Source organism: Hibiscus syriacus, unplaced genomic scaffold (genome assembly GCF_006381635.1).
Source record: "Hibiscus syriacus cultivar Baekdansim isolate YM2019G1 unplaced genomic scaffold, ASM638163v2 tig00001713_pilon, whole genome shotgun sequence".
Lineage (NCBI taxonomy): Eukaryota > Viridiplantae > Streptophyta > Magnoliopsida > Malvales > Malvaceae > Hibiscus > Hibiscus syriacus.
In genome coordinates this window covers 454,273-469,421 of record NW_024061883.1, presented here as the reverse complement: position 1 = coordinate 469,421, position 15,149 = coordinate 454,273, and the positions used below count along the sequence as shown (strand labels likewise).

The following is a 15,149-nucleotide window of genomic DNA, read 5'->3' as shown; positions in this document are numbered from 1 at the left end:
TCTTACCTCCTCGCAGCACATTGTATGTGTGACGGTGTTTCTTCCCCTGGGTTTAAACCGGAAGCTACAAGTGCGAAATTGCCTAGCCAAAGCTTTTGCATGACAGGTAAACGAACGGATAAAAGAAAAATTAGTCGTGTTTGAATTCAGCTTTTGGAACACCGTTCTCGAATCTCCTTCTAACACTATGTCTCGGAAACCCAGATCAAGGGCAAAACGTAGCCCTTGGATCACCGTTAAAGCCTCCGCCGTGGATACACTCTGGACATTTTTATTTAAGCAAAAATCAGAAGCCATAATCAGCCTAGCACTGCCACGAACCTTGAAACAGGAGCAAGAAGATCAAGTGCATGCAGAAGAGAAGCTAGCATCACATTCACCTTTATTATGGGATCAGTGGGGGGCACTCAGACAGAGTTCTCGTACACCTTAGAGCGGTGAAGGTGGCGAAAAATTGTCTCGATTTCCTTAACATAGTTTCGAATGATGGTAAGTACCTCTTCAACTCCGTGAGTGATATTCTCATAGATTAACTTGTTTCTAACGAACCAGAGAGCCCAAATCGTGATTGCAATTTCATTATGAATCTTGTTATTGTTTAAGAAATTAAGCCACTCGATCAAACTAAAATCCGTCACATGCAACAACCATTGGAAACCCAGTATTCCCCACACATTTGAGACAAAAATGCACTCCCTGTTCACATGGGAGGAATCTTCAATTTTTTAGGGTAAATTACGTATTTACCCATTCAAAATTTAGATATTTTGAAAAAATTGAAAGTTTAAGTACTAAAACGGACCAAAACTAATAGTTTAGGTACTAAACGAGTTAATTTTTTAACGACTGTGTACTAAAATGAAATAAAAACTAAACTTTAGGTATGATTTTGAAAAAATTAGAAGTTTAGGTACTAAATCAGACTAAAATTGATAGTTTAGATACTAAATGTGTAGTTTACCCTATTTTTTAAACATGCTAGTTGTAGGTACGTACATTGATTATATTCGTGAGTATGTATATTGATTTTGGATTTGAATCGATATGTTTTAACATTTTGAGCATGTTGGTAAAACGATAATTGATTTGGTATGGGTAATTGATAAATCCAAAACTGCATTATAATGTAAAAAGATAAACTGAATTATAATATGTTTCGAATCATATTATGTATTGTGTTATGATAAATCGCATGAAAAATTATGTTCATAACATTATCATGATTACCTTAATTTCGTATCAAATATAATTAGCATGTCATAAGGTTTATAATACTTATGTACGAGTTATGATTATTTATGATGAAACATCCGTATACCCGCATACACTAAATTATCATGTGCCAAATTGGATTATAGTATACTACATTACTTTAAATTGCAACTTTGATACATGGTTGTGAGTAGTTTGTATGTGATGATCCATTGTAATTCCCTATGTCATGTTTTACATAAGGTTAGATCTAACCTAATGGAAGAAACAAATGAGATGATTTGAGTTCATAAGCATCCCAAGTAGGGATTGACATGGGACCTGAACCTGACAGGTTTCGACCTGATTAGGTCGGATTTTTTTTATAAAAAATTCAGGTTCGAGTCGGGTTTTTTTAAAAGTGATGTTTGGGTCGGGTTGGATTCGGGTTTAGGGTGAAAAATACAAGACTTGACCTGACCAGGGAAAAAAATATAATTTTATCTTATATATTTAAGAATAATTACAATAATATCCCTCTATATATTATTTTTTTCAATTAAATCATTATTTTTATTGAATAAAAATAATATTTTTTATTATTTCGATATCAGGTCGAGTTCGAATTTTCTCTCAAAATATCAGGTCGAATTCGGGTCGAGTGGAGGTTGTATATTTTTCGGGCCAGGTCGGGTTGGCTCAAACCCGACCCATACCCATCCCTAACCTCAAGTCATTTTCATTGGAAAAGGAGAAGAGAGTTGAGGTGTAGTAGACAAGGCATGTCAATTACAAAAGTTGATTTGATTTGCTTAGTTAAGGCGTTCCATTTGGTATGCAAGAAAGCGACGTGCCAATTGCCTAGCATGCAAAATTTCAAACTACACACAAACTTGGGCTTAAGGGTAATTGAAGGGTCCCCTTCCACATTAAAATAGTTGGTTCAATTAAAGGTCATTGCCCATCCATCTTCCTTTTTAAAAGTTGTAATTACAAGTAATGGGGCAGCTGAGCCTAGTTCTAAATCCAATGTGGTTGATGCACATTATGGATTTAAGGCCAACACTGCCCATCTCCAGAAGAACACAATCAACATGGCTTGATTTTTTTCTCCTCTTCATGACAATCAATGTGGCCGACATGTATGTAATGATTTCCCCGTTTAATAATAAAACCAGTGCCAGTTAGTTTTTCACTTTTTAAAGAAATGAAATCTGCTGTTTCCTGTGATCATTATCTGGCATATGCCACCAATAAAAGTTGGCAAGTGATAATGGCCACATTTACAGGTAATTCTCAGACCCCGAGATCAAAATATTTCACATTGTCACCCTTAAATATGCAGAGCATGAAACAAAGCTATCTGTAACATTCAATGAAGCAGATTCGGGTTCGAAGCCCTCTTTGTAAGGAGCTCTGCAAACACGGGCTGTGGTTAATTTGCACGCTTCGAGTAAATCCTGCAATCGAAGTGGAAAGGCTGCTGATTGCATCCTAGTCGCGAGCTTAGAGAGCTTAAAGACTCGGCATTTCAAGCAATGGGAATTTTAGGCTCGCCTAAATTCACGAATGCCTCCGCACGTGCCATGCGTACCGTAGCAGCATTCCAAGATACAAGGTGGTTCATGAACGTGCTCACGTATTTCGCTTTGTCGTTCTGCTTAGAGAAGGGCATCGATAATTTCAAGAATATTTTCTCATATAGGACCTAAAATAGACGTCGTAGATCGAGTAGCATACCTTGTAATCCAAATAATAAGCATGCTGCAATGGCAAACAAACAAACTGCCAGCACCTAGAAGCATGTTGGGGGATGCGGGGGATTGTTAGAGAACAGAGATACAAAAGAGATTACCTCCCACATATCCAAATTGAGGATGGGCTGCACTAAAGAGAGTTCAAATTTCAGTTATAAAACAAACTTAAATATATACAGATAAAAATATCTAGGCTGACAATTGACATACAATGTCATCCCACACAATCGGATTGATCGAATTCGACGTTTTCACTACTGCAAGCCGTTTTTCGTGCCTCTTTCACTGGAACAATCAAATGAAAGAAATTACTTGCTGAGTCAACTTGTTAAGAAACAAATCATGTTCCAATTATATGCTATCCTTGTCGAGTAGAAGCAACTGGGCCAACAGATGAATTCTCACTTTACACCAAACACTAAAGCTGCTATTTTCATGTATACGGTGGTGGTCCAATAACTATTGTTGGATCATATTTACTTTAAAAAAGAAAAGAATGCAAGAGAAGCATGAAGAATGTCAGAATAAGCATGCGGCGTATTATGTGGTATCTCGACACATTGGCCACCTACTAACAAGAATATACAAGGGCCAATGTAGGGAAAAATGCAAGCTGTGGAAATGAGGCCTATGCACCTAGCAGAGGAACAGTCCATCAATAATCAAAAAGCAAACAGAAATTAACTCAAGAAAGGACTTACAAACGAGCCAAACCCAGCCCGAGCCAAATAGCGAAAGAACCGTTTCCACAAACTTCTCTCTGAAGTTTGTGAAAGACCCGAAATCCTTTTCAATCTGCTCAAGTAAACCAAGTTTGGGCATATCCCCTCCTCCAGGTTGCATAGACTCCCAAAAGAAGTCATGGTTCCACACCTGCAATTGTAAGCTCAAGTGCAGATCCTACATTAGATGCTAGTACCACGTGAACTAAAAAATGATATAAACTCACTCTAGGGGACAATGGTTCCTAAAACTTGTGTATCAGTGTATGCAGCGACCCAAGATTTTGTTTCAATCAAAGAATATTTAAACGCAAACGACGCATCACATACAACCAAACAATTAAAAGATGACCGGTTGATGGCAGTGTTTATACCTCGGCCGCATTGTTAAATTGAGGTAGTGGGTTCCCATTGTTGAATGTTGTTTTGACAAGTTCATCCATAGTGTAGCCATACAGTATGTCACTTTTCCCAAGCTGTTTATTAAGGTCGTCCACAAAGCCACGATGATGCACACCCCAATGCACCTCTAATGCCCTCTTACTCATATAAGGTTCTAAACCATCCTGCAACAAGGTAATGGATGCAGGTAAGTCCAGGAAGCGGCCATTAAAAGAGCAAAAAATTACTACATCATAAGTAGTTTACAATATGCAAAATTAGCAGCAAAATACTCATTAAAACATCGGCACAGAAGTTTCATTCTGATTCGACTAGAATAATATCAAGTAAATAAAGAAGGGTTCACGGACAAGGTTATAAGGAGGGGTCTTTAGCCCATAGTAAGCAACAGTCGTAGAAACTTTTCGCAACCCATTCGACCTTCCTTTTCGCTGCCGCCGATGAATACATCAACAAAACACGAGGAAGAAAGAGTAGAATTTTACTTACAGAAGGTACTGGAAATACAGATATAACAAAAGATTGAAATTGACCACAAAGTTTTAAGCTTTCGTACAAGCATTTTGGTGTAAACAAGTATTCATATGAACGAAAAATGGGTTTTTTATTGGGAAGAAAAGCAACGAACCGAGTGAGAAAGTTTGGGGCTTTTGAGAGGGAGAGTGAAGTCGGCCACCAGGAGATGACAAGCCATTTCTTTCCTTGTCTCTCTATGTTTGGATAATAATATTAGTAAACAAAAAAAATAGTAACATCAGTAAACCTTTGTTCTTCTGGACTGGACTGGATTTTGGATTTGCCCCATCTAAGAGCAGCAGGAAGAACTGTTGAATAATATCAGTAAACCTTTGTTCTTCTGAATAATTTTATGTTTAGATTGTTGAATTTTTATAATCAAATTGAAATTTGTTAGTAAGCCAACAAAAAAGCATTCGGCATGAGAAAATAAGATAATTAGGGTTTACTTGCATTACAATTTTGTCTCTTTTTTAAAAATAAATTTCTCATCCCTTCTTGGAAAAAAAAAATAGAATAGAACAACATTTCATCTCCTGCCTGCTACTTGCAAGCAATCTTTTCATCACTGTCATTCAGAGTAAAAACATGGATGACCACATTATTTAAGTCAAAACAGCAGCAGAGACTACACATATTTCCCTCTGTATTTGGGCTTTGATTCTTTACTCGCTTTCGGATCATCAACAACCTCTGCTGGACTGAAAACAGAAGAGTGTAGATTGTTACCCTCTTCTAACCACTTGGCATGATTCTCCTTGAACTCCAAATGCTTTATCCGAGCCGCCAATGCGAGTTCCTCGGTGTACGGGGATGTCTTTACCATGGTGAGTAAAACCCGACTGTATCTTGAGCTGAGTATCTGTTCAGAATTGGCAACCAACTTGAAACATGGATGCTCTGGGAAATGATCTTCCGATGAATCGCCTTCTCTTGACACGGGATAAAAGAACACAAGCCTGCCACCCATAACAAGCATCCTAGCAGCAAGGTCAAGCAAGTCGTGCACACACTCGGCTAAGCCATAAGGTGCAGTTGATGGTATATGGTCCGCCCTTTTGTCATCGGGGACAGTGTAAGGGCCAACAACTCCCTTGAGCAATTTTCGACCACCGGATTTCCGTCCACCAGCTCGAACTCCATACGGCGGATCACAAATTATTGCATCGAACACCTATTCAAAAGCAAGAGAGAATACTTATACATCAAAAAAGTAGGATTCAGAGTAGATTATTATACACTAAATGGATCACAAAGGTTGCTTTGAAACTTGAGCACTTTCTCAAACAATACTAGTTTACATCAATAACTCATTATGATGGCATAGCAAACTAAGCAAATGTATCGGCTACATAATGTGTTTTTAAAATTTCTTCAATCAAAACAATACTTGAGAGTAATGTGATAAACAATCATAGAGGTGAAACAAATCAAATTCACATACCGATAAAGAATGCACTGACATACTCAACAGAAAGCAATTTTGACAAGAAATTACCTCCTTTAATCCGGGTCGCCAAGGAGGAAGGTTGTTATCTGCCCTCAACAAACCAATTGGCATCGGCAAGTCGTACTAAAAGGGACGCAGGGCAAATGAGCAAATAATCTCGTGCAGATCCATTGCAGATATATTTAAGGAAAAAAGAATTACTAGTTATGTTACAAATTCACCTGCTTGAAGTTGCTCCAGACATTACAGTCAGGACCACGCCCATCGCGCACTACTCGAATGTCAATATCTGCACCCTGAATGAATTCAAGCAGTTTGTCACCACACAAATTACTGCAAGGATGTTGCTCATATGATTTACAAAATAAAAGCATTGTGGTGGAAAATAAATCAGACAAAACAAGGGAAATACAACACCATCGTCATTGCTCCAAAGCGAGCTGCAGAAACAAGAATGCTCCCCGTGCCAACAAAAGGGTCATATACAAGTTTCCCAGGCACGGCCTGTGCTTGATTGGCCATTAAGAAAGCCATTTCTGCATCCATTGCTGTCGGGCCAAGATAGTTTCGGCTTTTCAATTGATACGTGGGGATAAGCTTCCTATCTGCTCCACCAACTTCCCTACCAAAGAATATTCTCCTTTGTGCTACTGGTGGAAGCCCGTTGTTAGCTACAGAATCATCAGTTTCCATGAGCCAGAAATTGATATCAGAATTCTTCAAATTAACTTGACCCTGCAAACATGTTGATTACAATTACCATAGAAAATATGATCTACGTAATCTGGACTCTTCAATTTTTTTAAATATCCATATCTGGCATATCTGTTCTGTTCTTATTTGGACATATGGAAAATCTTAAAAGAAAATAAAGCATTTGAGTGCCAGACACATTTCTATCCAACACTCACGGCAAGTTCGGTAACATAGAGATAGAATATAATTAAAAGAACGCGCCAAATATGAAAATATAATATCTATGTTAGCTTGGACTTTTCCTTCTTCTTGAAATATCCTCCAAATACTACGACAACGTAAGATACATACTCATCCCCGAATCTATTATGACATGATGTAAAAAAAATGTCCCTAACATTTGACTAAATAGTCACTTTAACCCTTATTCACTTTTGGGAATATTTTGGCCCTCAACATTTCATTTTAAGGCAAACAAGCCCATAACATTTGACTAAATGATCACTTCAACCCTATTCTTTCTTTCCCAGATAATTTTGGCCCTTATCATCGTTTGTTGACTAACCGATTCCATCTACGGAGGACTTTTTGTCCAAAAATAAAATGTTAAGGGACAAAATGTTCTAAAAAAAGAACATGTACAAAAATGACTATTTAGTCAAACGTTAGGGTATTGTTTTCCATTATGTCATATAGTATCATGGCATAAGATTTCATTTTCCCCTATTCTTACATGCCCCAGCTATGGCTTTACTGTTTCAAAGAAAATTAGTGATCCAAAGCAAACTTAACGATCAACAAAACCAAAGTAAGAATCAACCTTGAAAGGAATATAAGAGAGTCCCCGAATCCGTTCATTTTGTTCCTGAAGGCTCATAACCTTCCCGAAACTATCAACAGTAATCTTAAACGTACTATCAGACGCCAAATATGGCAACTTCAGTTCATCCGGGTAGCTTTTAATAGCCTCTTCAAGCTCCTCATAGCTACTTCCTTCACCCCAAAGTTCATAAATCCCCTTCACCAGTATACCTACAAAGGACCCTCAAAGTTTCAATAATGAAAACCCCATCTCTCAAAAGTGAAAGCAAGATAAGAAATGAAGTTTGGGAGTTACTTACTCCGATTAGCTACGTTCCTGGCGATTTCTTCGGAAGGAAAATCAACAAAATGGAAAGGGGAATCGGGGTGATGGTGTTGGGGAAGCCGCCATCGTAAACCCCTGTTGCTCCGGTTGTCTTCAAAAGCTCCGAAAAGGTCGGCCAAAGACTCGACTTCGGGTTTCCGGTAATCGAGCAGCCTGTGGTAAAACACACATAAGTACCACATCGATGGTGTTCAGAAACGTTTTTTTTTTTTTGCAAGCTCGAGCGGGAAGAAGGACGATTGTAAAGAAACCAGGCCAGGCCAATTTGACATAAACCCAAACTCCAAAACCCTCCTTTTTTTCTGTTAGTTTCATTATAGAACGGTGCCGTTTATTAATAGGGAATATCCGAACTCAACGGGTCTGGACCCGATATGACTTGACCCGACAATATAGGAATATTTTTTTAGAAAAAAAATTGCGGTTTGAGGCAGGACAAAACAATTATATGGTATATAAATTTGGGACAGGATGAGGTCAGATTTGAGATGAAAATTATCGATTCGAGTCGATCTAATATAACTTATTAATTTATTTTGTATATATAATATATTTAAAATTTTAGAAAATTTTATTTTTATATTATTAAAATATATTCTTTAATTAGTAAAAATATAAAAATTATTATAAATATATTATTTTAATTATTTAAAATATAATAAAAATTATAAATATATTATTTTAACTATTTTAAGATATTAATATATTTAGATCAAAACAGATCATATCAAAGTTTTAATTTGAAGGTTAAAATATATTAATTTTAGTTAATAAATAGGGAATTAATTGAAAAAAATAATATAAAAAGTGATATCCTTGCCATTATCCCTATATATGAGATATTTTTATATTATTTTTTGGATCGGATTTTTTTCACTTTAATCCTAACCCAACTCAAATCTATTCTCTAAAAAAAATATCTGATCCAAACCTAATTTTTTAAAAAAAATTTAACCCGATTTGATCGTGTTAAAATTTCTCGAGTTTAGACCCAGTGCTCAACCTATGTATAAATAATATATTTTTAGATAGAGAACAAACCACCACCACTCATGCCCATACCTATATAGTCACGGCTAAGCCTATCTTAAAAGTCTGATTTCATTCTTAGTCCCTATAATAAGTTTTTTTTTATTATCTATTCTTATTATATTTTTTTAAAATTAAATTTGATGTTATTCTTCTGACAAACATTTATATTTTTTTATTAATCTGAGGTAAATATACATCATTTGACATTGAATATTTACAATCCTGATGTTTCTAGTGCTCGAACTCTAGACCTCAAAGAATAATAAAAATTCATTTATTATTGAGATCGTTTAATTCGTGCTGATCAACGTTTATATGAGTATCTTACTAGTATATCCATATTTTAAAATATCAATTTGATTTTCTTATATCGATAGACATTCACATTCACTAGAATAAATCACGTGTGAATTATGATAAAATTAGTTGTCATCATGACAATGTAGTTATTTTCATTTTTATGTTACTGTGTAAGGTGTTTATCTTTCGCGTCAATTTTGATATTTGTTTGTATTCTTAAGTATTTAATTAAGTTTTTTTAAATTATTTTCTTATAATCATATTTCTATTAGGTTTAAGTGTGTAAATTATACCTATTTTTATAAATAAGTGCCTAAAGTATTTTTCGTCTCCTTCATGTGTTTAATGTTGTAAACTTTATCATTTTAGGTGTCTGAGCCATAATAACAGTTAAATAAAAATCGTTATCTATTCATTTGCTGACACGTGACTCTGATTTAAATTTATTTTTCCAATTTTCTATAATTTTTGAATATATAAAAAATAAAATAAATAAAATATTAAAATTAATATTTTATTTATAATATTAAAACTAATCGTTTAACCTAAAAGTAAAAATTAAAAGTTTCCATCGATCCCCCCCTTTCTTTGCAACTCTCCTTCTCCCCCATTCACTTCTAATCATCCTCCGTTCTTTCTGAAATTGCTTATCTTATGTTTTTGACTCTGAGTTTCCTTTTGAGAAAGTACCCTACTCTTCACTGCTTGATTTCATTTTGTTTCTAATAAACCTTAAATCTAGCCCATTAAAAGCTCAAAAATCCTAAATTGAAAACCCTAAAACAATTTAGGGTTTTGAGTTACTTCTGAAATTGAAGACTGGCATTTCAAATCAAACACGTACAAAAGGAATAATATTCGAGGCAGCACTTTTGAGAGGTAATGTCAAACTTACACTGCTTGAGTTGTTTATTTTTAACCCAAGTTCAAATCTGGAATCTAATACTTTGATTTTGACAGGTTTGTGTGGAGTCCACCCATAAAATGAATGCTCTGTTCTGCTATTGCGAATTCCATTTTCGGTAAATAATATTTTTATGAATTTTTTATATACAAGAATATATTTAAGTTGTGTTGCCAAGAAATATACTAATATAATAATGGGATAAAACAAAAAAAACTAGTACGAAAAGTATGTGATTCTGTTATAATTATGTGCTTATGTTTAAAACACTAGGAAAAGTATGTGGTTTTGTTTATGTTTATAAAGTTATGTGGATTTGTTTATGTCTAAAGAATGTCCAAATTTTTTTCACAAAATAATCCACCCCTTTCTGGTTTATTGGTTTTGCAATGAAAAGTATAGGGTTTTGTCACCTCTCCAACGGTTTCTCCACTAGGTAGGATTTTCTTGGCCCAAACACTTATTTGTTGGGGGAGAAACTGATCCAATTCGGAGTTGTTGATGTTTGTATCGGTCGATCATAGAAGAAAAATTATGATTCATTCCGATTAAGCTTCCTTCCTATTAATCTGGAAGTTCTTCTCAGATACAAGGAAATGATTCAGTTCCAGAGCCAAAGATCATAATTCTCGGACGAGCAATCGAAAAGATTCTGGAGCATTTTCAAGTTTAGGTATTGTTCCTCCAATGATCATAGTACCAAGTACTTATTGGTGAGCCCTATTATGATCATATTTATAAGTAAGCATTTATTGTAAAATATGAGCAACACCAAATCCTTCTTGATCCCAAACCTCCATTTCTCCTACCCACTGTCCCCCTTGCTTGGACCTTCCTCTAATTGGTTGTTGTGTAACAAGTGCATAATGTCCACTGGAACGCCCATGTTTTTTTATCATCAACTTGATGAATTAATTTCAAGATATTAAGGTTTTCCTATTATAATAGGTTGTTCAAAAAGGTCCCCCATTCTTCCATCAAATATTCTGCTTTTTCCTAGATATTCAGGCTCAAATACCCATGGATTTGCTGGACCTGGGGGTGTAAAAAGGAAAGAGAGGGATGAGATTTCTCTCGCTTTTGACGACGCGCTATTAGCTCAGTGGTAGAGCGCACCCCTGATAATTGCGCCGTTGTTCTTGGGCTGTGAGGGCTCTCAGCCACATGGATAGTTCAATGTGCTCATCAGCGCCTGACCCTGAGATGTAGATCATCCAAGGTACATTTTCATGGGGTACTTCTCCTGTTCAAACTGAGGTTTGAAACCAAATCCTCCTGTCTAAAGAATGTGCATTTGTTTATGGTTAAAAGTATGTGGATTTGTTTATGGTTAAAAGTATGTGGATTTGTTTATGTTTATAAAGTTAGCGATGTGGGGTTAGCATACCATTAAAGACAAGTGTATGCTAATTAAAAGGAAAATTATAGATAAGTCTGTATATGAGGAAGACTTCGGACCTGATGTTGTATTGGACGGCGCAAACATCTCTTCTGAGGGAAATAAAGCAAATTCAGATGGTGTAGGTCATAGAGAGGATACTGATTATCTAGAATATTTTGATATTGGTAGCTTTGAGACAGATTCAGATGGCGATACTGTTTGTAAAAGCAGTGGTAAGGTTTTTTTCGATCCTTTAACTGATGAACCAGATTTCAGCTGGGAATGATTTTTCAATCCTGAGAGCAGTTGAAAGATGCCCTAAATCGCTATGCAATATCACATAGTTTCGATTTTAGGTATGTTTCAAATAGAACAGAGAAAATAAGGGTTGTTTGTAAGGAAAAATGTTGCTCATTTGTGATACATGCTTCCTGGGATAAATCCGATAGTTGTTTTAAGATTAAGACTTTAGTTACTAAGCACAAGTGTTCATCCACTTTTAAGAACAAAAGGGCAACTTTTAAGTTGGTGGGAAAACACTTTTTAAAGAAGTTTAGGATTTTCCCATAAATGAAGTTCGTAGAGATGAGAAAACTTGCTAGGGAGGAGTTAAAAATAGAGATAAACAAGAAGAATTGCATGAAGGCTAAGAAATAGGCTTTGGAAAAGATAAGAGGTAGTGTTATATATGAGTTCAATAGGCTATTTGATTATGTATTTGCACTAAGGAGTGATGATCCGAATGCAACTTTCGAGCTAATGGTAGAGAGGCCCAATGAAGCTTGTAAACCAACTTTTAGGAGATTTTATGTATGTTTTAGTGCTCTTAAGGAAGGTTTTAAGAGGTTTTGCAGACCTGTAATTTCTTTGGATTAATGTTTCTTGAAAAGGGAAATCAAAGGTGAAATCTTATCTGTTGTGGGTAGAGATGGGAATAATCAAATATTTTTCATAGTTTGGGCATTGGTTGAGGTTGAAAATAGAGATACTTGGGGCTAGTTTTTTAATTTAATTTAGACTGATTTGAACTTGGGAGATGGCACCCTGTTAACTTTGATCAGTGATATGCAAAAGGTAATGGTATTTTAATCAATTCGATTAACATTTTCATTTTAAAATTGTGCATTACTAATTATTGTCAATATTGATACTAATTAAAACTGTTTTTTATTAGAAGGGATTGATCGAAGAAGTGCAGCTGCTGTTGCCAAATGTGGAACACAGATTCTGTGCCAGGCATATGTATGCTAATTGGAAAAAATCACATAAAGGTGGTGACCTACAGTTGCTGTTCTGGGCGTGTTGCAAGTCTACTACTGAAGCACAATTTCATAGAAATGCTTCAAGAATTGGTGAGTTAAATAAGAAAGCATTGGATGATCTTATGTTAAAAGACCCAAAACAATGGTCCAAAGCTTTCTTCTCCACTCAATCTAAATGTGATACAATAAATAACAATTTCTCTGAAGCATTTAATTTTGCAATTATAGGGGTTAGGTTTAAATATGTTATATCAATGTTTGAAGATATTAGGCATTATGTTATGCATAGGATAGTTGAACACAAAAAAATCAATTAGATAGAGTGGTGAGTTGTGCCCCATAATTGAAAGAAATTAAACTGCATAAACTTAATAGTGTATATTTTCATGTAATTTGGAATGAGACTGAATGGTATCAGGTCATGTGTCAATAAGACACATTTGTGGTTGATCTTGTATGTTACACATGCACTTGTAGGGTATGTGACCTAATTAGGATTTAGTGTCCCCATTGGATATGTGTCATTTTACTTCGAGAGGAAAGGGTGGAAGACTATGCATATAATTTTTATAAGAAGCATGTATACTCTGATTTGTATAGTGTTATAATGCCTACCATACCAAGTTCAAAATTTTGGAAATACACTAGAATGGGTAGCATAGATCCACCATTGAAGAGAAATTTACCAGGAGGACTGAAGTAAAAAAGAAAGAGAAAATATGATGAAGATTTTAGTGGAACAAGATGGAAAAAACGAGGATATAAGATGAGTTACAGTTTATGTGGCCTTTTGGAACATAATATAAGATGTCCAAATAAAAGACAAACGAATGTAAATTAAGAGTGTTGTTTTTTTTTTATATATTTTAAGGTATACTTTAAGAAATATTTTATTGATTTTTGTTTATTTTGTTATTTATAGGTTACGAGTCAAGGTGGTCAAACTGCATCTGCTCACCCAATGCATAGTGTCTCTTCTCGACAAATTCAAGTGTTGTTATGTTATTGATAATTTTCTATGTGATTGATATATTAAAAATTCATGAAATAGTGACTATAAGTTTTTGTTATGTTATTGATATATTGAAACTAAAAGTGGTAAAAAAAATAGCATGGATTGGATAGACCAAAAGGGAGAAGAATTATGCAAGGTTTTGGTATATATATAAATGAACAATTTGGTCTTCAAATTCTAAACGTAAGTAGTCTTGTTTACTAAATTAACCATTTTCATTAATTTTATATTTTAAATATTTTTTTATACTTTAACAGCCCGGAATACCAATTCAGGTCTTACTTTCTCCACCTCACACTAGGCCCTATAGGGTAACTGTTACATCCCTACAACCTTCTGCATCTTCCCACCCCACTACAAAATCTTCCAACCCCACAACACCATCTTCTCAACATTCAACAAATGTTGCTGAGCCTTTATAACACCCATAAACCTACAAGAATACGAGTTATAGATGTCACATCAAATTTACTAACAATCACTATTCAAAGTTATTTAAAAATTTTATTTCTTTTAAAACATTTCTAATTTCAACTTTTAAAACTATTTTTTTAAAATTATGTACCATTTGAAAACATAATATTTTAACTACTATATATTCAGGCATAACAAAATACTGATAAGCTAAAGTAGTCAAATTTTAATAGTCATGATTTACTATTACATACCATATAGTCATAACTAATAAAACATGTTAATAACATAAATATACATGCCACTACTAGTCAAAAAAACATCTGTGATGTCTTACAGATAATGATAATACAAATGATCTGCACACGATGTTTGGGAGGCTCCTCACAAAACGTCCGAGTCTCAATCGGAACCTACGCATGAAAATCATCACGCGCTAAGTATAACTTAGTGAGACAGTAATACTAAAGGCGAGAACAAATAAATAAAATATTGAAATATATATAATCATTAAAAATAAAACAGACTGGATTTTCAGGATGTTCAAACCGAATATCTCATGCTGAACTTTATCAGAAACCTGAAAAGAATTATATGATGATTTTCACTAAATCATAATAAATCAGATCAGACAGAATAATCAGTCAACATTCCTTTATAGTCAAACACTTTTAAGAACTTTCATATTTCATTTTTATAGCTCAAAGTATATTTTAAGAGAATATTAGGTACGTGAGTCAGACGAGTGTGAGCAATACATTTTCCAGATCATCAGAGTCGGAACAGATAAGCACACACAGTGCTATCACATCGGAAATAACAATATGCACACAAAGTGCATTCAGATCAGAATATATATACTAGTGTACACTCTAGTACACCACAATATATCAAAACCAGAACAGATAATCACTCTACCTCATGGCATGCCAATTGTACATTTGACTCTCAATATAACAA

General features: G+C 34.8%; 2 protein-coding genes and 1 long non-coding RNA gene across 3 annotated transcripts; 1 reads left to right on the top strand and 2 right to left on the bottom strand.

Annotated features, from left to right (window-relative positions):
* Window positions 1-2,539: 2,539 nt before the first annotated feature.
* On the bottom strand, window positions 2,540-4,515 carry LOC120131836 (superoxide dismutase [Fe] 3, chloroplastic-like; the record flags this gene model as incomplete). The annotated part of the gene is given in 7 exon segments (XM_039148729.1): window positions 2,540-2,848; window positions 2,932-2,955; window positions 3,047-3,073; window positions 3,159-3,259; window positions 3,650-3,821; window positions 4,045-4,236; window positions 4,423-4,515. Coding segments are annotated over 7 exon segments (735 nt in total), but the record flags the coding sequence as incomplete, so codon positions are not given.
* A 590-nt stretch (window positions 4,516-5,105) lies between these two features.
* LOC120132078 (tRNA (guanine(10)-N2)-methyltransferase homolog) lies at window positions 5,106-8,135 on the bottom strand. The gene is made up of 6 exons (XM_039148920.1): window positions 7,856-8,135; window positions 7,555-7,766; window positions 6,456-6,773; window positions 6,260-6,334; window positions 6,087-6,161; window positions 5,106-5,762 (listed from the first exon to the last, which is right to left on the bottom strand). The coding sequence occupies exons 1-6, from the start codon at window positions 8,061-8,063 to the stop codon at window positions 5,217-5,219; spliced, it is 1,434 nt and encodes a 477-aa protein (XP_039004851.1). The 5' UTR covers window positions 8,064-8,135; the 3' UTR covers window positions 5,106-5,216.
* A 1,656-nt stretch (window positions 8,136-9,791) lies between these two features.
* On the top strand, window positions 9,792-13,891 carry LOC120131745. The gene is made up of 4 exons (XR_005516952.1): window positions 9,792-10,092; window positions 10,174-10,235; window positions 12,673-12,850; window positions 13,683-13,891. It is a non-coding gene; the product is annotated as an uncharacterized LOC120131745 (long non-coding RNA).
* Window positions 13,892-15,149: the final 1,258 nt, after the last annotated feature.

Excerpts from the sequence above, each read along its gene's own strand:
- LOC120132078 (XM_039148920.1), bottom strand. The coding sequence starts at position 8,063 with ATGTGGTACTTATGTGTGTTTTACCACAGGCTGCTCGATTACCGGAAA. Across the intron at positions 6,774-7,554 it reads TCTCTTATATTCCTTTCAAG|GGTCAAGTTAATTTGAAGAA; the intron begins GTTGATTCTTAC and ends ACATGTTTGCAG. Across the intron at positions 5,763-6,086 it reads GGCGACCCGGATTAAAGGAG|GTGTTCGATGCAATAATTTG; the intron begins GTAATTTCTTGT and ends GCTTTTGAATAG.